Here is a 21,284-nt window from a genome sequence, read left to right as displayed (position 1 = left end):
CTAAATGAATCCCAACCAGAAACATGAACAAGAGGAAAGGTCCCGCAGTAAACTGAAACCTACACTAACCTCTGTGTGAATTTACCCCAAATCCCAAAACATTTCTTTTTGAATGAAAACTGGTTTCTAGGTGCACCTGCTGCATTCCCCACTGTGCATTTAACACAATTTGACATCAGTTCAGGCATTGACTGAGGTCAATGTGCATTTCACTAGTCTGCTGCGTCTTGTGTCAATCAAAAGTTCATCAGTAAACCAGCATATAGACAGCCACATCTGAATATCCACTCCCCCTCCCCTCCCCCTGATGTTTGACTCAGTAGACCACATACATGAACTACCGTGCTCCGCCTCACATAATGCCACCAAAGGGAAGTTAAAAGTTCATCCCTCTTAGCGCTAATGTGTTCCTAATGGCTGCTTGTTTAGTTAATTCTCTGTGAACGAGCAGGCTTATTGTCCTGTGACTTCAAGCTAAACACATTTTCAACATGAAAGGCTTCGGTGATCTTTTAGTACTCCTACAGTGCGTTTACAGCTGTCGAGTTTAAGTCCATGATAGCTCACTGGTCATCTGGACAGTTTATGTTTACATCAAGTGTTTTAAGGTTACTATGAAAAATTCAAACCAAGCAGGATTTTTTTAAATTTCTTTATGAATTTATTTTTTCACTGAATAACTGCATACAATTTTGACAATTAAATGTTGACCGGACGGCTCAGTTGTGAAAGTACAGTTTCTTCATTGAAATGCATTAAAGAGTACAAAAATAAATCATTTATATCACATTAATCTTACATATGATGCATCGATAAGATCGGCATCTCCCAGATTTGAAAACAGTTACACGTGTGTGAATTTATGAACACAGATAGTGGAATATAAACAGAAAAAGAGAGTAACAAAAAAGTGGTGAGTGTGTTAAAAGAAAAGTAGCTCAGATATAAAGTGCATTTTTATCTGCATGACAGTTAAACCTTTATCTTCAACTGTTTTCACAACTACTAATGTGATTTATGTTACAACTAATTGCTGCACAAATTGTTGAAATCGCTGCCATGTTTCTATTAGAATCCAGCCAAATCAAGTTTGTCATTTTGGGGGGGTCTCCATTTATTTATATTTGAATATTTGAAGTAGACTTTATGATACTAGACCATTTCTCATCCATTAAACCTGTATGAGGACTCCAGATGTGATCTTAGTCTCAGTGAATAAAAAATCAAAAGCAGACATGTTGGGGGTCACATTATCGCAACCACATTATTACTGAGGAAATGCTTGAGTCCTTAATTTCATTCCAAAAACATCATAATTGGGACTTTTACTAGAATCTTGGATGTTATACTCAGTCTGTGGGGTACCAATAGAAATTCCTAGGGGGCCAATTAACTCGAAATATGGGGTACATTTTGGTGAACTGGTTATGTTTTGGGGCACAACAGCCTTCTCCTGATGAAGTCCATTAACAAAAGAAAAATATGTACATTATAGTTAAGAGAACAAACACAGATATAATTGCACTTAGCACAAATAACCTATATAGAAACTAAGCGATGGTGGTGGTGGTGATGATGCAATGATTCTATGCAAGAAGCTGCAGCACGGCAGCTCTGCTAAGTGCTCTATAACAAAGCATTGTGATGACTACACAACATATACAGTAAATACTGAATTTATAGAAACAATATATGTATGGGGTGATTCTTCTCAATGATGGCTCAGAAGGATCTTAGTGGCAATTTTAGTTAACTTGCTTGGACTTTTTCATCCTGGAAGACAAAAGACAAAAAGTTGAACAATGAATGCCTTTATGTTCAGAACTTATTTAGCAACATTGCATAAAAAATGCAGTAGTCCCACATGAGGGTTTCAATTAATGAAAAGCATATTGAAAGAGAAACCTGATACACCATAAAAATGTAATGCATTCACTATTTCTATTTTTTGCAAAAACTGGCCTTTTTTTACAACAACCAGGCCTACTTTCCATATTATGTGTCCACAGTGGCAACCCTTAGTGACTATTAAGTTTGCTAAATTTTACATTCCATCATATTGCTTTGGGTCATAACTTGTAGTTTCCAAGGCAATTCCTGCTCTTCTCATCAATGTACTTTTTAAATGAGGTCAATGACATCACAGTTTTTTCAGACTTTAACCTTATTCAAAGTGATACATAGAAGAAATAATGGTCTTGTTTGAGTGCATCATTATAGTCCATTGTGTGCATGTACTATATAGTAGCGCTTGTAAAGTCTCCTGCGGGACCATAATTGGAAACATCAGATCCATTGCAAACATTGCTGCCTTACACTCTACGTTGTTGTTATGCTGACATGCGGTCACACCTCACCGGTGACACACACAAAGCCTGAACTGCTCAAATAGTTTCTGAGACAGACAGACAGACAGTCTGACTGTGCCCGTCTTGAATATCTGTCAGTGGGGGCTTAGAAAATCATCATCTATCAGCACAGCAAAGTACCATGAGTGACAAACATTACTTTTTCGGCGATGCATGCACCACCGACAAAGATCCACACAGTAATGGTGATGAAGTGCTGCCTCCACCAGTGAAAATTCACATTGAGAGTGTCTTCATGGGAGTTTGTGCGCATGCCACAGTTCACAATTGCTTTTTAACACTCCTTCTTATGCTTATAGCTCAATCCCAAATCGCCATGACAAAGTAAACTGTATAAATGACTCGTAACGGACAAGCATAATTTGACTTAATGTTCATCAAGAAACAAGCCCGTTAAGAGGTGCTACTCTTCCAACGATCTACATTTGCATGCGCATTTGACCTTTTGCATTCCGATCCTGCTTACTTTAAATGTCTATAGCGGAGGGAAGCGAATTGGTGGAAAGAACCAGACGGACAAAATTGACATAAGCGTGTTGAGACCAACTTACTTGTTGATGGCGTTCTTCAGGTACTGCTGCAGCCATCGGATTTCGGGGTTCACACACACCTCCTTGTTTGTCTTCAGCTTGGCACTATTTACGAGAAGACAACACGACCAGTGTGAGATGAAAGCTATCAAACAAAGGCAATTAGCACCACAGTGTTAGTTTAGCACGCCAGCCTTCTTCAAACATATGACCTGTCACAGTAAATATTTATACGATATTATACTCTTTTTGAACACATGCAATGGGCATTAAGTAGTTCATTCCAAAACAGGTCAAGACTGGATCACACTGAAGTGGGGTCCATACAACAATCAAACCCAGTTTGTGCATTTTATTTATGAAAGTAAGCCAAGATTTCCATATATGCTGTAGCCGAACACAATTACAAGAGCAGTTGTGCGCCCACGTTCCAACTGAGTGACACTTCCTTCCGCACGCCTCGGTGGGCTCGCTCTGCCCATGTGTGAGAGCGCGAGTGACAGAGGGGCGTGTGCGCACACATGCATGCCCAACTCTTTTCTCCGCTCTGTCACCTCCTCGAGATTGATGGTGAGAAATGGAGGAACCCTATTAAAACTTTTTAAGAGCGGGGTATAAAACCTCTGAAATTGATAGATCACTGTAGGAATAAGAAAAAAAAATACACTCACATGACTTGGAAGGGGCAGTTGGGCGTATGGATGAAGCGGAGTTCTCGTATGTATCCCCTAGGGAGGCTGTTGACCGTTGAACGACAGTAGCATCTCTCCACTAGACTGATAGGCTTGGCTGTAGATCACAGAAATGAACAAGTATGAATAGCTGCTGAAATATATTCCCATTGACATCCTAACAAAATAAAGGTATTTAAACAGTGGAGCAAACTGTGACCACAAAAGTGTTGCAAAGCTTTCCCATGAAATCGATACAATTAAACTTAAAATATAGAAGCAACTGTAACTGGCTGGTGGTCAATAACCACAATGTATCCCACCGGACACCTTCTGGATCTCTCATGCATTCCAACACATAATTGAATTACAGTTTAAGAAAATAAATTGAAAATCCCTCTGGACCGATAAACTATACATAAAACAACTGTAGTGTTCTACCTGGGTGACAAGTTGATTAATAACATTTTCATCAAATGCTAAATCAGGCCCGATGAGCCTCAAGCCGGTCAATCAATTACAAAAAGTGAAATTTACATTTCAAATTAAAATTAATCAAGTAACCAGTTATTTAATGAGAAAAATCATAACAATGTATCAACATTTAATGAACACATTTGATTAATAAATTCCAGGAATAACAAAAAATGCAATTAATAGTATTTCATTCATTTTGATAAAGCAAATGCTTGGTGGGCCAGATTACAGAACCCCTTGTGCTCTAAATCCATTGACAATAAATCAAATATGCAAAAACATTATTCTTCATTTTTACTTTTGTCCCTGCCAAATAAAACTAATAATCGTTCAGGAGAAAACCAACTATGAATCCAATTTATCCCAGAGTGATAGCAATAAATACACGATAAAATATTAGATGTCAATAAACCAATTTTGTACATTGCATATCCCGTGCGCTCTCTAAGGGGCTGGAGCCGATCCCAAATGACCTTTGAAACAACATGCATCCAATATGATAATTCAAATGCTGCACATATATTCATTAGACCCACATGAACCATAAAATGCGATCTTTGCATACAATCAAATGCTTTTAACTGTATTGACCATAAAGTGGCGTTCATATAGGTGCATGAATTTAATAAAGCCTTATTGAACAGAAAGGCTGAGTTTTTTTTTTTTTTAATTATTGTTTTCTCAAGGTGCTGCGATTGTTTCACGATGAATGATGATCATGCTTGTACAGCTCAAACATCTTGTGCAAACTGCGGTCACGGTTGATTCATGCCGAAAAATAAACCTGGCTCTATTCAAGGAACCCAAGCCAAAGTGTTGTGGAAATTGACTTCAATTTAATCAATTCTGTCATTAATACAGGTCTATAAAGTGACATATTACACGTTGTGTGTGTGTGTGTGTGTGTGTGTTGGGGGGCAGAAATAAAGCCCCATGCTAATTATTTTTTACACCTGATCCCTCATTTGCATGTGAAAGAACGCGCAATTTTCTGAAGTCGCCATTCAGACTAGCTGAGGCCGTTTCAATAATGCTGCCTCATTTGGGACTAATTAAATCGTAAACAACGTGGAAAAACAAATAAACACGTTGATCTGCATAGCGCCAGGGAACTTTCCACAGCCAAGAACCACACACAGGCGCGTAACCTCCTACTTTACGCACGTACCATCTCAGAAAAATAATAATAAATTCATTCAAAATGCACTTTGCATTTTAAAGAAATGGCTTTTCAACTCAAGAAAGCCCAACATAATTTAAATCAAATAATGCAAAATGATATTGCATGACTGTCTTTTGCGCACTTTATCACTTTACGCACAAATATACAACCATTCTACTGAAGTGATACAATACTGAAATATGAATGAAATTCTATTTTGACACATCTTCTTATCTTTAAAAATTGCACATGAACACATTTAAACAATAAATGGACCATAAACTTGCCAAATTGTATCCATACCTTGCGAAAGTGGCACATGTGCCAGCAATGTGAGAACAGCCACGACTGCGATTAACTTCACGTCCATCGTGGCCAAATGTCAAGGGGACTTGGTCCTGCTCAGAGTAAATCCAAAGGAGTTGTGAAGGACCAAGCGGCAGCTGCGCGCAGTTAAATTGCGCATCACGCTCCAGTCACGCTTTGAAAGAGAGAGAAAATCCCATTTCCGGTGAAGACGTCAAAATAAAATCCATCCTCAAGCTACTCTAGAAGTTAATTGCCAGTGGAAGCAATATTAGTGAAGAATTGTAAAACATGGGCTCCAAAGAAAATATCCTACAATCGATCATTTTTTGCAGTTTTAATTTTGTATTCAAGATACCCCAACTTCCTCGCACTGCCCCACATTAAAAAAAGACTATGCATGTTAAGTGAATTGAAAAACATTGTCTCAACTTTATGAGTCATAAAATTTCAAAGAATAAAACTAATTTCTGAGAAACAAAGTACAATATATAATACAATCCTTATTTATAGAGAAAAAAAATGAAATAAGAAATAAAACATAATTTATTTGGGGGCAAGCCAAGATATTAAGTCATAATTGTATGACATTAGTCATAAATACAAGACTAACAAAATCTGCATTTTGCCAAACGCAAAGAATGCTGCTTATGGGCCGAAACACGAAAGCAACACGTTTATTTCCAACATGTATGTTGAGAAAAAGCAGGAGACGTTTTGACGCGTAAGTTTGTTTTTAGTCATGGTTTGTCTTGTCTCGGGGTCTTCATTAGGCCAAATTAATTTAAACTTAAGCGTGTAACTGGAGCCAATTCACACGAGGTGAAGTGTTCGGTTACATTGAGCGACTGTCTCAAAAAATAGACAAGGGGGGATGAAGAAAAAACACCCGTGCTGCAACGCAAACACGAACCCCCCAAGACTGTATGCGTAAGAGTGCACTGCTACTCTGTTTGAGGGAATCTCTAAACAATTTCTCAGACACAGCCTGCTGTACACGCCAGATGAAGAAGTCTGTCTGTGTGTGTACGTGTGTGCGTGCATGTTGGTGCTGCCAGTATCATTAGAATGTTTAACAGGTTGCAGATGTGAAGTCTGTTTCCAGACATTTGACTTTCATCTTCAGAGCAAACACTCAAGAGTATACATGAGGGCTTGTGTATTACCTCAATAAAATGTGTGTGTTGAGTTTATTCCTAATGGGGAGATCTGGGATGAAAATATAAATGAGATTTGGCTTTTGAGTTGAGTTTCACAATGTGGAGTCCGGTGTTGCCAAAACTCCAACACACAACACAAATCACACAGGCGTGGTGGTTTGCAATGTCAGTAATGTTCTATGCATGTTCATGTCAATCTAAGGCTGCATTTGCACTGCATCGCTCAAATGAAACAAAGTCAGATTTTTTGCTCAGGCGGCACAATTTGAATTTAGATGATGGCAGCGTTTTAAAAAAGTATAATTGCTAGGGAAATATAAAACTCTACTTGGCACTTGATAGTTTGAGGTTGTCTGTATTTTGCATTTCAAACTGGGAAGAAGCCATGGAGACAGACCGGTAGGATGGTGAGGAAGAAGACAGCAGCAGCATCAACTGACAGTTGAATGGAAATGTGTTGACTTATCTCACAGGCTACAATAGAAAGCTGCAGACATATATACATGTTTCTATTCTTTTGTCAAGAACATGCAAACAAAGCAAAAGGCAATATATTCACTGAATAAACACAATGAATGGACATTAGAATATTATCTATATAGAAAGATTTAATTTGTATTGTTGAGGTGACTGGTTAGTGTGATGTTGCATAAGCTGCAAGTTGAACCTTCTTCCCGGTATTAAACACTCACTTCTTGTCTCAGTGCCAGGGTTTCGTGTAAATAGTTTGATGACCTCTTAAAAGTAAAAGGAAACTGCAACTGTGGTTGTGTAACAACATATTTGAATCCCTTATTAGTTTGTATGTGGCATGATGGTGGACTGCCCCTTAAGTATTTGTCTTTAGATTTGACAGTGTCAAGTTCTGTTGCCAATCTGGTTGTGTGTTTCGGGAGGTCTCACTCCAGGGGTCCATCTCCTGTTCTTTGCATCAGTCATGCACTCTTGCTGTACTTTAGATGCAGCGCCATGAGACTGCTTCTGAATCCAAGTGTAAAACACATGGTGATTTTCTGTCTGGCTGTCAAAACAGCAGCTGTCCTGGGGATTATTTTTTGGGAAAAATGGTGAGTTTATTGAAGGTTTATCTCAAGCAGTTTGGATCCATTTTTTTCACTTTAAAACTGCTACAACTGACATTTTCAAGGCTTCACTATAATGCATTGTTTACATGGCAACCAGCAAAAGTATTTTTTTTCCCTAAAAGTGTTTTAACTTTTTGGAAACAATTCAAGCAAGCAAAATCAGCCCTTTTTATATACACCAAAGTAAACATTTTAAAAAGGAAGCCTTGACACGCATGCCAGACAATTTAGTAAAGTGACAATAACATGTGCACCAATTGATTGTCCTCCCAGACCTTCTCTGAAATCGCTTCCTGCATAGATATGGATTTAAAATTGATTTATGTGCGTACCTGACTCCGTTAGACACATTAGCGTTATAGTTTTTTTTTTGCAAGAGTATTTAAAACATAAAAGGACTCTGTGGTCTACCATGTTTGTTTTGGCTGTGATGCGCACACACATACATATACACAAACAAGATAACCATGTGAACCACTTTCAAGATGATTTCAAATGGTCTCATGCAAGCAGCCCATAAATTGGAGATCAATTATCCGTTTTTAGTTATTTGACAGTGCACGAGTAATCGACCGTCTAACTAATCTTCCAAGAGAGAGCGAGGGGGTGGGGGTCTATGGTTGGCTGGACGTGTTGAAGCGGAGTTGCCAGTTTCCCCAGATCAGGCTGCGCTTTGAGACCATACAGGCAAGCAGTCTCAGTGGGGGTCCACCCTTTCCTCCATTGAGTTTTTGGAGGCTGAGGGCCTGCTGGCAGAGCCTTTGTCTGATTTCCTCTCCATCCTCCAGAGAATCACGATCCCTCCACCTTCACGTTGCCATATGGACCAACTCAATGGCCTATCCACTCACTATTGAGCAATTGATGTTGAAACAAAGGAGGAACAATAACTTACATAATAGCTTTGCAGGCATCCAAAATGAACTCCGTTTTGTGTAAACTGGAAGACTCATGGTTTGAAGTGGATGGTAAACAATAGTATGACTAACCATTAATAACTACCCACGCAAAAATTCCAATCAGTAACAGCAGATTGAAATGAATGAAATCTGTGCTTTCAATGGTAATTGAGTTAAGGCTGAAACTAAGCTGGGTTTCATGGAGTTCAACACCTGGCGCTGTTTGGCCAACTTTTCAGCTGCTCTCCAGGGTGACCCTCAGGAAAAGCCCTAAGACACCTTAAGGTTGAAGGTTTGAGAAGTTGAATGGACTTTTTTTGAAGTTAAGATGATTGGGTGATATACGATCGACTTTCAAAATGGAAGGAATGTTTTGCTGTACAGTATATCTTCTTGAGCTTGCCGGAATGTTTCGCATTGGTTCAAAGGGGAATCTGTCAGACGTTCATACAGCATTTGGAAAGCTTAAATAGAAAGTCTTTCAAGATCTCATAAAGACAATTCATCATTTAAATTTTAAAAAAGGAACTGGTGGACAATTGGGTAGCTGTTCATTTTTTTTGGCGCCACTGAATGCTTAAGCAAAGAGTTTATATTTATTGGGTCATTCCATACTCCGATACATTTATAGGAGCAACATATGGAGCATGTTAATATCTCACCATTCATTTATTGCTTTGCGTCAACGGTAGATGACACGCTGTCCGAGTCATTGATCTGGATTTGTCGTCAAACTGATACGTGGCCCAGCCATCTTTTCTGCGAGATACTCAAACAGGTGAAGCAGTGCCAGAAACAGCTGAAAATCTCTAAGACATAAATCACAAGACAGCCTTTGCTAGTTAAGTACGTAAACACACATCAGAAATAACAATCATCGGAAGCAATGCAAGCGCACTGTAATGATTACTTATCTTGTCGATCAATATAAAAATATGCAGTGTGGGTGCGATTAATCTTTGTCTTTAAAAAAAAAAAAACTCAATTCGTCATCCCTTTCCCATGAATTCATGTGAGAGAAAAAAAAGTATCCTGGCTCTTATTTCTGGCTCGAGACACCATCACTAAATATGTATCAATGTTAGCAATAATAGCGTGCGTGTTTAGCTGTCTGTGTCGAATCCCCGGAAAGTCCAGCAAGCATTTTGGAATTCATATTAAAAGCTCATCAAATGCTGCTTTTAAGCTCGGACACATCATACATGTTCTCACGCTGATCGTTCATCATGGAGTCGTTACAAGGTGCAGAAAGCATTTCCCTCCACCAGGTCCCTCCTTTCCCTTTGTCACTCTTGTTTTGGGACAACCCCCGATGTCTTTCTATTCCCAGTCTTCTGCTGAGCCGTAACAAAACAGCTGCTGTCTCTTTACAACTTTTCCATGGCCAGGTCACAACATAAAACACTGAAAGGGGGCTTTTAAAGTGAGAGTTGAAGCTACAGCTGTCAGTCAAAATGACAGAGAGGTTGAACATGAAAGCCAGGAGCAAGCAAATAAAGGTTGCCATTAAGGGACGTTTGTCCGTAGCTGTAATCAAATTCTAATTCATCACAAGGAGGAAATGACAAGAGCCGCAAAGCAAAGACAAGATATTGTTACATGCTATTAATCCTGATTGACTGCTTTTAAGTCTCCCAGTCAGGAAACGTGTGATTTTTCATGGCCCAGGTCCCTTTTGAGTGTTTTCGGAGTGATCACACACCTAAAATAACTTAACCTGCATTAATGATTGTAAAAACCGGCCTATGTTTGCTTCATGTTTTCACTTTGTGACCTGGTTGTTGCCCGAGTGTTGTTTAAGGAGCAAAAGAGTGATGCGGGATGACGAGAGAAAAAAAAATAACCAAGGGAGTAAGGACAAACCTGGAGTCTGAGATGTTTGGGGCAATCAAAGAAAAGAGATGTAGAAGACTACTAGTGAGAGAAATGATCGGCCTGCTAAAGGTCTGTTTGTGGAGCTGGCTTTGATTAGAAGCCGCAACCACGCTCTGTTCCTCATTACTGAGAATGTGAAGCCACCAGAGAAACTGCCACTCTTTAAAATGAGCTGGACTACTTTTGCCCTCTTCGGCTCAGTCCGATCATCCATCATCCATCCATCAACAACTTCTGACCATATATAATAGCGCCATCTTGAGACGCTTAATCAATGAGTTGGACGTCAATTGACAACAAATGACCAAAGAAACATTCCAACACCTTGTAGAAAATCTTTCCAGCTGAGAAAGCTGTTAGAGATGTAATGGGGGGGAACAACTCACTCACATCTTTACATTTTTACTTCCTTGAGGTATGATGGAAGGGTTTCCCGATATTTTGGTATTTCGCTCCAAAACTGATATAATCAGAAAAGGCCGTGACTTTTATTATGCCACAGGCGGGTCATTGTAATTTTATTTTATTATTTCATCTGGATCTAATTGTTATGCCTGTCACTGACATAAATGAATCACAGTCCCATCATATGATTTTAGTGTGAGATCATTTTGATACATAATTAACTATTCAGTGACTGCCTCACGTCTTCTGAATAGGCACTTCATCCCCTGTTTCACTACAGGATGAAAGCAATCATTCTGAACAATGTTGTATTGCTTTGCTCTGACCTTTCCCGTCAGAAGAACAAGTGGACTGAACCCATGCTGGCAAAAAAAAAGACCTCCACTGCCGTCCAATCCCCCTGCAGGGGTTCCTGCATTCATTTCATCAGAGTTTCCTTCAATTTGTCAACTGTCTGTGATAATGCTGTTCATTCTTGGGATCTGTCAGAACTCAGAGACACAAGTCACTGTTTGACCTCTTCTCACAAACACAAGCCCAAAATATGTTGTTAGTAATCACGCATAAAATCCCTTCAGTATTCCTTCAGCAGGGAATATCGGCAGTATTTTATTTTAATAGCAGTAATGCGTAATGAAAAGTTTTACTTAAAAAAATAAAGTTTATATAATGAACTATGCTGCGACAGTGTTATTGGAGACATCCACATGAAATGTACATTAAAAATGTCAGTCACCCACGTAACTCTCACACTTGAATGCACACATGGTCAACCCAATAATGGGTGGTCTTTCAAGCTGCTGCATTAACCGCTTTGAGTCTTTTAATTTTCCCCTCAAGGGGTCTGCTCAGTTGAACAAGGCGAACTTTTCAGGTTTTAAAGGTCATAAAGCACCTTGTCAAATGGCCAGATACAAACACACAAGCACACTTTGTTAAGGATTTGTAGAAATATTCTGGTATTTTATTTATCATATTAATATATATTTTGTGTGTGTGTTTTTTTTTATTATTGACACTCCACAATAAATTATGCCTATGTGAAAGAGAATGTCAAAAATATCATTCTAAACCTTATAATAGGATGACATGCATGGCTTTGATTTTATGCAAATTTTGGACTGTTTTCTTTTGCCTTGTTTTTTTTTTCTGAACAACTCTTGTTCATACTGCTCATTCTGTGAGAATAAATGCTGCCAAAAAAATTGAGAATGATAATGATAAAATAATAAGAGTTGGGTATCTTTAGCAGAACAGCACTAATAGCTTACGGTATATTTAGCATATACCTTATACTGTACAATATAAGTGTATCACTTGTGCATGCGTGAGGGCATGGGAATTCAAGTGCCGCCCGTGGACCCTAACTAGTCTCTGTTAACCCCACACTTTCCAGACAAAAGGCACTTTGTATGTGCAATGAAAAGATTTCAGGAGGTGAATGTAAAATAAGGCTCTCTTTTTTAAAAAACTCTTTTGCAACAGTGTCTTTCACTTCCTTGCTTTACAAAAGTATGGACGCCATTAACAGGAAATCAAGACTATTCAGGAGGTGTATAATGGTCAAAACGCTGCGATCAACTGCAGTTGGGATAGTGTCCGACTGTTAAAATGTAAGCTGGCATCGCTTGCAACTGTATGTCCGTTTGTGGATGTCTGTATAGTCGCTCTTCAACCACTATTCAATCCTATTAAAGGAGACAGAGACTATTCAAGTAATGAGCGCAACCTTTGCTTGTCCTTCCAACTCTTCAATCACAAGAGCTTTATGAAAAAAATGGCCTCGACAAAGATGACAAGAATGGTTCCTCAGAATGCCTCCTAAGAACAGCGTGATGACAAAAGTTGGTTCCCATGATAGCTTGTATCGGCACAGTTCACACCTGGAATCGATCGCTTTATTGCACTCGCGGAAATCCTTTGTGTTTATCTTTACCACTTTGATGCATGCCTTCCTTTCCATATTTTACTATCCTCGTCGTTCTTCCTTTGCTTGTTCCGACTCGCTGTTATCAGGTGAATTTGGTTAGCAGCTCTGTGTCACACTGTGGTTTTGATAAGATGTCTTGTTCCCAGCTTCGCTGGATGCTGTCCATTGGTCTCATCAGACCTGACAAGTCCCAGGGGGGGGCCTGGGAGGTGTTTGAGCTTTGGGGCGAGAAATAGCTGATAACTCAGAAGAAAGGAGATAAGAAGTTATTTGCCATTGCAGATCAGGATGTAATCAGGTGACAACAGCTGCAGGATGATGTGGTTATACTAAATCAGATTCTGCATTGAAATTCAATTATAATGAATTATCTTCAAAATGTCTGCTGGAAATATATAGCAAAGCAGCAGAATGCATAATCGGTCTACCTTTGCCTGGAACAAATCCATCAAAATAGCATTCCACCTCCTGTGCCACAACTTAAACCTGGTCTCATAAAGTCTAAAGTCTGCTTTTTGTAACAAAATTGTCAGGTGAGATGAAGTTAACTTATCTATGCTGAATTTAGTTTGGATAACCGTGTAGTTTGATTCTCTTGTCTGAGCGAGTATCATTCTTGGAAAGTGTATCTTTAAAGGATGATAAGACAAAAACTTTTTAGTGATATGCAGAAACACTGTCTGAAACCATTTTAATCTAGGATCTTTTTCAACATCATCCCATATCCCTCTCATTCCATTCCAAAATAAGCATAAATATATATTCTGATTATATTTGAAGGCTACCTCTGGAAAAGATTAGAGCTTCCCCTCTTCAGGGTGCATGTACGTAGTTTGGGATCAACCTGGCAGTTCAAAAACTGACAGATTAGGTGTCCCCCCGACATATTTTATTTCCAAGGTCTGAACTCTATCTGCTTGTCTGTCTACGTCTGCCACGAGGTTCTTGTATGAAATGAAAATTATACTCCCTGTGGGTAAATTGTTCATATTTGCACAGCTGGGGCGGCTGCATGGAAAGGCTTAGAAGTATTTGGACAACTAAACAATGTTAATTTGAAACCTATTAACATTCTACTTCGGTTCAGGTTGAGGAAGACATTTTCAACGCTTAACGAGTCCAGCGAGGTGCACTTGTTTTCCGTTGAGTCGCAATTCCATCCATGAAATCCCAATCGACACGCAGCACCCCCTGTTCTGTTCTTCAGAATGCAACATGGCCAGCAAAACAATGACGGAACACCACTTTATGCTCCCCCTGTTCAAATATTTGCTCACACATCAATGTTAAGTGTTGAGTGTCCAAGGTGGTATTGGTTTTTTTTGCTGTGTTTTATTGATTTGGCATGTGTCATTATTTTTTTCTTTAATCGAATCGGTCTGGAGATGAATGGGCTGATCCTGATGGATTAGTCGGGTTTCCTTCTACCCACACCAAAGAAGACCTGCGTCCCATTTGGGCAGTTATTACTTGTAAAGAAAGCCTGAAGCTATTTTGTGCTGACATGACTGAAAAAAAGACAAATCCAGCACTCTTGTATTATTGATAGTGACACAAAAACAAAACCTTTTCTTGCATCCAGTGACAGTTAATCAATGGTCCATTATCTGTCTTCTTGAATTTTACTGTGCTTCTGACTGTCTGACAGTAACTGGCGATTTTCCATTAACTTGGCTTATTTGTTGTTTTTTCAATAATGTTTTCATTCAGATTTCCTGTGTTTACACAGATCTATGAATATCTTTTTGTTTACATACATGCTTATGTTTGCAGACGCCTTTGTTGTGGGTGGAATGCAATTACCAATAAATTTATGCCAGAGTTTAATCTCTGTGATTAGACATGGTGGGGTTTTTCTCAAATGCATTCTATAAACAAATCACAGTGGGATGGAAATATTGTGTCAGGCCTATCTCACTGACTTCTCAGGGAAACATCTCAAACACTGTGAAGCGTATCTGCTGTTTCTCACCTGTAAGTGAATCGGTTTCTTCTCTAGCCGCTTTGCTCCTTGTCAAATGTGAGTGATGGCGTAATGTCAGCGCACAAGCTCATGTCTGGTAACTATATGTTTAATAACTAGAAGCACTGGATCATCATCATTTAAGTATTAATGCTAAGCTTACTTATAGTTCAATCTAGGACCCGTTTTGCTTCATGCCAGACAAAGTCAATACTAATAGTATGAAGTCATACACATATGATACAACTAAGTCAAGCCACTTTGAGCTCATTAAATGAGCTCATCAGTCCCCACCCATTTCCTTTTTTTTTTTTTTTTTACATATGGGGCACCAACCATTCATAGGTAGGTTTCATACAAGCAACACAAAAGGACTCTCTCCTCAGGTAAAATATGGGGGTTCCTATTTTGAGTGTGATGGGATGTGTGTGTGTGCAAGTGCACGGCAAATCTTTGACACCTCGTCAGTCAAATTCAGTAAGGGTCACTTTAAGAATGTGTGGTACTACTGTTAGGGGATAGCGACAGTGTTGAGTAAGAAGAGAAAAAGTTTTTGTTCTTTTGGCGGGAGGGAACTGCAAAATCCTAGGTTGCTTTCCATTTGTATTTCTCCAAGGTGACAAATGGCATGACGCTCATGTCTAATTAGGCTGTGTGTTTTCTTAAGAGCAGCTGGGACTCCTGCATAAGGTCTGGCATGATGCCGCTGAATGAGCTGAGGGGTGCCGTGTGGCGTCTGGGTTGTGAAATTTCTCTTTGTGTTAAAAATCATGAAAGTCAGAACGGCGGCATAAGTCCTAACTTTTGTTTTTTGTCAGCCTGATTGCACTTTGATGTGCATGTTGTCTCTTTGTTAGGCTAAAATAAGAATTGGTCATTATTGCAACATTGCTTCTATCAGGTGCTGTCAACTTTTAATGGAGGGGTCACACACTGGAGTTTAGTAGTGATTAGTAATAGTGATTGGTAAGCATTTTTTTGTGGTATTCCCAAATATATTCAAAACATTCACTCCTCCACCACTCACTGACTCCATTACTGGAAAGAGCAGGAAAGAGGGAAATAATCTTCTTTTTTTTTTTGTAGTTTTAGATGGATACCAGAGCTGCTGACATTTTTAATTACAGGAATTATTTACAACTCAAACCAACAAACACACTTTCTGGAGAAGAACCAGAACCTTACTTTAATCAGAACCTGACACAGCAGCAACGAAATTATTGGAATCTGCAATCTACTCACACTTCAGATGATCCAATTATTCTCATCAACTGAAACCAATTTTCCGTCCTTTCTTTTATTGACAACCACCAATTATTGCAACGGCACAACCAATGTCAATTAAGAAGTAATCCTTCATTCTGTATTTACTTGGTGTGTGGAAAATGGTTTTCATCGTGTAAATCTGACCCGTAACTAAGCTTTTCTATATTTCCACACAATCAATGTATGACGTATTACCCTGGTGAGTTATTCTATTTAGATAAATGACCCTGACTGAAAAAGCCCCGTAGGGATGTTGCACCTCACGGTCCCTCATTTCTCTTAATATGTACAATTGAGAGCTTTTGGCGTTCCACAGCTTGCAAAGCACTCAGCTTTATGAAATCCATTTGACCTTAACATTAACCTTCAACCAATCACTCTTTCTAAATCATTTCATTCATCTCTAACGTTCAGGTTAGACAATACGTATTGTGTAAATCATAGCCCCTCTTTTTGCGTTACCGTAGCGATGAGCCTATGAGAGGCTGGCCTTTGACAGGAGCACAAGCGGTGCGTTAAAAACATCCTCTCACTTACACATGTCCAACAACACTAAAGCTGCATCAGTAGAAGAGGTCAAAGTGCATGCGTGACCCTGCTGATAGAACACTTCTGTGTGGTCAAGCGAGGTCAACAGATCAGAGAAGTAAAGTGGAAGGTCAGGCTGAAATGACAGCGCACCACCAACAACACGTCACTTCCATCTTCTCGTTTTAGACTTTGTGTAGTTTTATAACAAAAAAATCCCACCAAGCATCGTTGAAGAGAATTCTGTGTTTCATTTCGTGTGATGGAATTTCAAAAGAAAATGACTGCTCTTGATAAATATACGATGTTTGCCTCATTTGTTATTCCCATCATAGAGCATTGATGTTGTTTCACTCCTCCATCTGTTGTCACTCATAGCGTGTTAGCGCATTCCAATATGGAAACTGCTATTTGGGAGAATTCTTCCTGTGTGTCCTCCGGAGAGTCCAACGTGATTTGTGTGTGTGACAGGTGCTCGCACAAATATATGCACGCTCGAGGCATGCCAGAATTGTTATCGCCACGAAATCAAGGTCACCACTTTTACCAATGAGAAACTTTGCTTCATTCTCATCACACCAAGACGTTTGTAAAAGCCAAAATAAACCACTGAGGCATTTCTGTCATCAAACCCGCCTTTTCCAAAAAACACTGACAAAGAAATGCTGTTGTCATGAATCACTTTAGATTCAGAAACATACAAGCGACTAAAAATGTATTTTCCCTACAAGCATTTTTTTTTATGAGGTTTTAGACAAAGCCAGTTGTTATTGGACAATTACAACTTTAAGTATGATTACAATTAAGTTTCCCTTGCAACAAAGCATTTAAATATAAAACAAATGGTGAAGCTACAATGAACGGAACAGTGATGACATCATAGGAGAAATTGTCTTCGTATGTGCACAATTATGATTTTATAAGCGCATCCAAAAAAAAATTCCAATACAATTTACAGTTGATTTGCAAAGATGGAATTCAATTTGAGAGACAAATAATGGAAAATCTAAATCCAGATAGGTGAATTTCCAAATTACAGCATGGTTGTGCTTTAAACAGCATGGAATTCGTTTTATCGTCATTTTTGGTTTGATGTTTTATCGCCCACAGAGAATTTATTTGGCCAATTTGTCCCTTCCTGGTGCCTGACTCCATTCTTGCTTCCTCACAAATTGAACACACTCGCTCCCCACATTTCCCAGACATGACTTTTAAAAGACTTCCTCATACGCTGTACACTATCAGCTGACAAGATCGCCAAGTAGCTTGTCCTTGGTGCTTCTCTTGTCATTGGCGCAACGGGCACAGCTCGGCCGCAGCATGGAAACGCTTAAAGAGGCTGAAGCGTGGCCCTCACCCTGACCACTGCGTGCCACTCCTAAAGCACAAGCATGTGTAAAGGATTTAGGTGGATAATGACTTCACTAAAAGCAGGCGTAACCAATAACTGTCTTCATGACGGGGCGTAAAATAAGACATGATTACGCTCTCTTTAGTAGAATCCACAAAGTAATCGTATCATAGATAATCTGTCTTAAAAAAACGATGCAAGCACGATCCGTGTTGGATATTGACTGGAGAACGCCACGATTGTTTTTTGTCAACTGCGGAAATGGCAATTATTATATATTCTGCCTCATATTATCATGTAACCAAACCCAACCTAAGACAAAAGCTCAAATATTAAAAAACAACTTATCACCCTATGATGCAACACTAAATAAATCATATTTCTTTTATACACAAGCTGGAAGAGAAAGTTAATGTGCCCTCAAGTTGCATGCTTAACATATCTTCAAGAGTCTCTCAGTAAGCGTTGAGACGATAATGTGCTTGTCGTACGAAACACACACAAGCAGCCTTGCCGGTTACTTGAATCCTGTTAAACCTGAAGTTCTATCCACCAAATGTCACTTTATTTGGTAACGATATGCCATGACTATGTTTTACGACTCCCTAAACGGACCTTACAGTAAAAGGATTTTCCTCTTAATCCCAAACAGACCCTCAATGTCAGTCGGAGTGATGAAAGGTTACAGTGAGCCGACATCCATCAAGCTCCATACGCACACTCCAGCGTGATATACAACAGCGTTTCCTCGTCTTCTAAGAACCCCCGCCATGCTCACGGGGATCTTCAGAATTTGCCGCTTCCCCAGGAGGACAACACCAGATAAACTTTACAGCCTGGCTAGGTTACTATGAAAGCACAGAAGAAATGAGAAGCATACTTTTGTGGCTGATGTAAAGAAATAGCGAAATACACACGTTTATTGAAATTCCTCAGAAATTTTGAAAATATTTTCAGATTCTTCCCTCAGATTTAAATATCTGAAGGCGCACGACACATGGGAAAACTCTTGGAAGACAGACTGACGTTTTTCATGCTGGAATGTGAATGTAAATTTATGAGAGCTAAGGCCAAACTCACTTTTGCTTACGCTTGTCTGTTTATTGTGCAAAACCTGCTGACAGTGACTATGTGTGTATGCTTGATGGGATCACCTCTGCCATTTTCTTTCCAATAGAGCTCAGAGTAAATCAGATTATGTCAACAAGTAGCATCGTAAGTGCCATTTTCAATCGCTAGGTGACCCCCATGCGAATCAAGACTAGAGTGGACATGATTTTTTCATCTACCCATGGTAAGACAAATTGGAGATGTTGTTCCCTGGTTTTGACAGACACCAGACACCCACACTGGACTGGATTTGCGTTGGCGTTTTACGGGGAAGATGGAAAGGAGGGAGGCACTTACATTCTCTGTAAGCACACAAGTGGCAGAGGAGTGTGAAGTTGATGAAGACAAGGAGGAGGTGAAATGCTGGGTTGATAACAGGGTGAAAGGATGTGTGTGGGTTCACAAGTCAAGTTGAAGAGTCATTTTGACACATACCAATTCAAACTTACAGCAGCATTAGATTTTGGGAAATTTGTAGATGGCTACAATTACCACCCTCTGGCTTGTAGTTAACTGCTACATAACTCACTTTTTAACACACAAGACTTCTTTACAATGCACACTGACCTGATATTGTAAACAATGTTTTTAGTGAGCTGTTTTTCTGTCATCATCGGGGTCTTCCACGTCAAATAAACACAGAGTGGAAAAGGCGGGTGTGTTCTTCAAGTGCAATGCGGCACATGAGGTGACTAGAAAAGAAACTTTTTGAAAAATAACCATTTTTATTACACCAGATAGCATAAATAATAATAATAATAATAATAATAATAATAATAAATGTTGGGGTGGGAATATTGACAATTTTTAATGCGAAAATATTACTATTACATGAACTGCATTCAAGGAGTGACCACAGAGTGAGGGCATCTCATATGCAGATGAAAAAAATACATAATCAATCAATTAAATCCACAAACACCAAGATGCAGCGTACACAATGGCACTAATATAATACCTTTGGTCGAAGCACAAAAACTGCAAATAAATGAGATTTTCAGTGAATAATGGAGGATTGGTTCCGAAATAAAAATCTGCAAATTTAAATCTGTGAGTCGTGAATCACAAAAAAAAACAAAATAGTTTACGTTTTACCTCGGAATTTGTACTTACAATAATGGAGTCAAATCATGGAGGACATATCATGGCATTACCAGGGTGATCAGGACTCATTGTCTGAGAATGTCTGCACAAGAGAACCCAAGTGAACTTTTAGTCACCATAACAGCCATACTGGAGATGGCGCTAGAGTGACACAATACTCAATACAATCAATGCTGCAAATAACCTAGATATTAAGCCAGAAGCAAGTGAAACTGGTACCTTAACACAAAATGGTCTTTGTTAGAGACTTTAAGAAGATTAACATAGATTACCTTGGGCCTTACTAGGAGACGGAGCGTGTGTATGTGTGTGCTTGCATGCTTGTGTGCGAGGATCTCACAGCTCATTCCAAAACGCCTCCGCTGTGTCTCAAGAAACGTACAGCAGTGTGCGGCCAAGCCTGTGTCAGCTCATAATGCAAAGTGCTGTTTACTCCTTTTCGAGTGGGGGGCTGCACTCAACTTGGATGAGAGAGGACGGACTGTGCATTGCTGCACACTTGAGAGAAACATACAAAGTATTTGTTGATAATTTGGTTATACTGAGCCAGCCAAATGAGAAACGAGAGAAAATGAGAAACTTTTGGGGGGGAGGAAGATAAGGGTCACCAAGTTCTGCGATTTTAACGTGATTGATTATACATGACTAATATTGCTGTACTTTTGAGATAAGATTGAGTTTAATTCAATCTGCAACCACGCACATTGTAAATCATATTACCCACTGAAATGAATGCTTATGTCATTCATCCATTCAAGCCTCCCCAAATATGTTGTTTATTAAGAAAAATAGCATTATATATTTAGAGTACTTTATAAATCGTGCAATAATGATGGAATGATGATCGAAATAAACCATGTTTACCCATTTTTTTGCTTCAATTCTTTAACTATAGCGCTGCTCATTCTATTGTGCAAATATGATACCGATATAGTGATACACATGAAAAGGAGTTCCACATCTGCCTCAGTAAATTGGTGAAATATTGATCATTTTTAATACATGAAAAAGACACTTGCACAAGCCAGTTGAACTTTTAACAAATAACATGCAAAGTTTTGTAATCTAACTGTAGATGTGGTAACCATGCTTG

General features: G+C 39.1%; 1 protein-coding gene across 1 annotated transcript; it reads right to left on the bottom strand.

The window, feature by feature from the left end:
• Window positions 1-628: 628 nt before the first annotated feature.
• cxcl12a (chemokine (C-X-C motif) ligand 12a (stromal cell-derived factor 1)) lies at window positions 629-5,677 on the bottom strand. Its single transcript, XM_037271850.1, has 4 exons — window positions 5,513-5,677; window positions 3,571-3,688; window positions 2,921-3,004; window positions 629-1,773 (listed from the first exon to the last, which is right to left on the bottom strand). The coding sequence occupies exons 1-4, from the start codon at window positions 5,577-5,579 to the stop codon at window positions 1,746-1,748; spliced, it is 297 nt and encodes a 98-aa protein (XP_037127745.1). The 5' UTR covers window positions 5,580-5,677; the 3' UTR covers window positions 629-1,745.
• Between the last annotated feature and the right edge of the window lie 15,607 nt (window positions 5,678-21,284).

The sequence above is a fragment of the Syngnathus acus genome, chromosome 15 (assembly GCF_901709675.1).
Source record: "Syngnathus acus chromosome 15, fSynAcu1.2, whole genome shotgun sequence".
NCBI classification, from domain to species: domain Eukaryota; kingdom Metazoa; phylum Chordata; class Actinopteri; order Syngnathiformes; family Syngnathidae; genus Syngnathus; species Syngnathus acus.
This window is presented reverse-complemented; position numbering and strand designations above follow the sequence as displayed.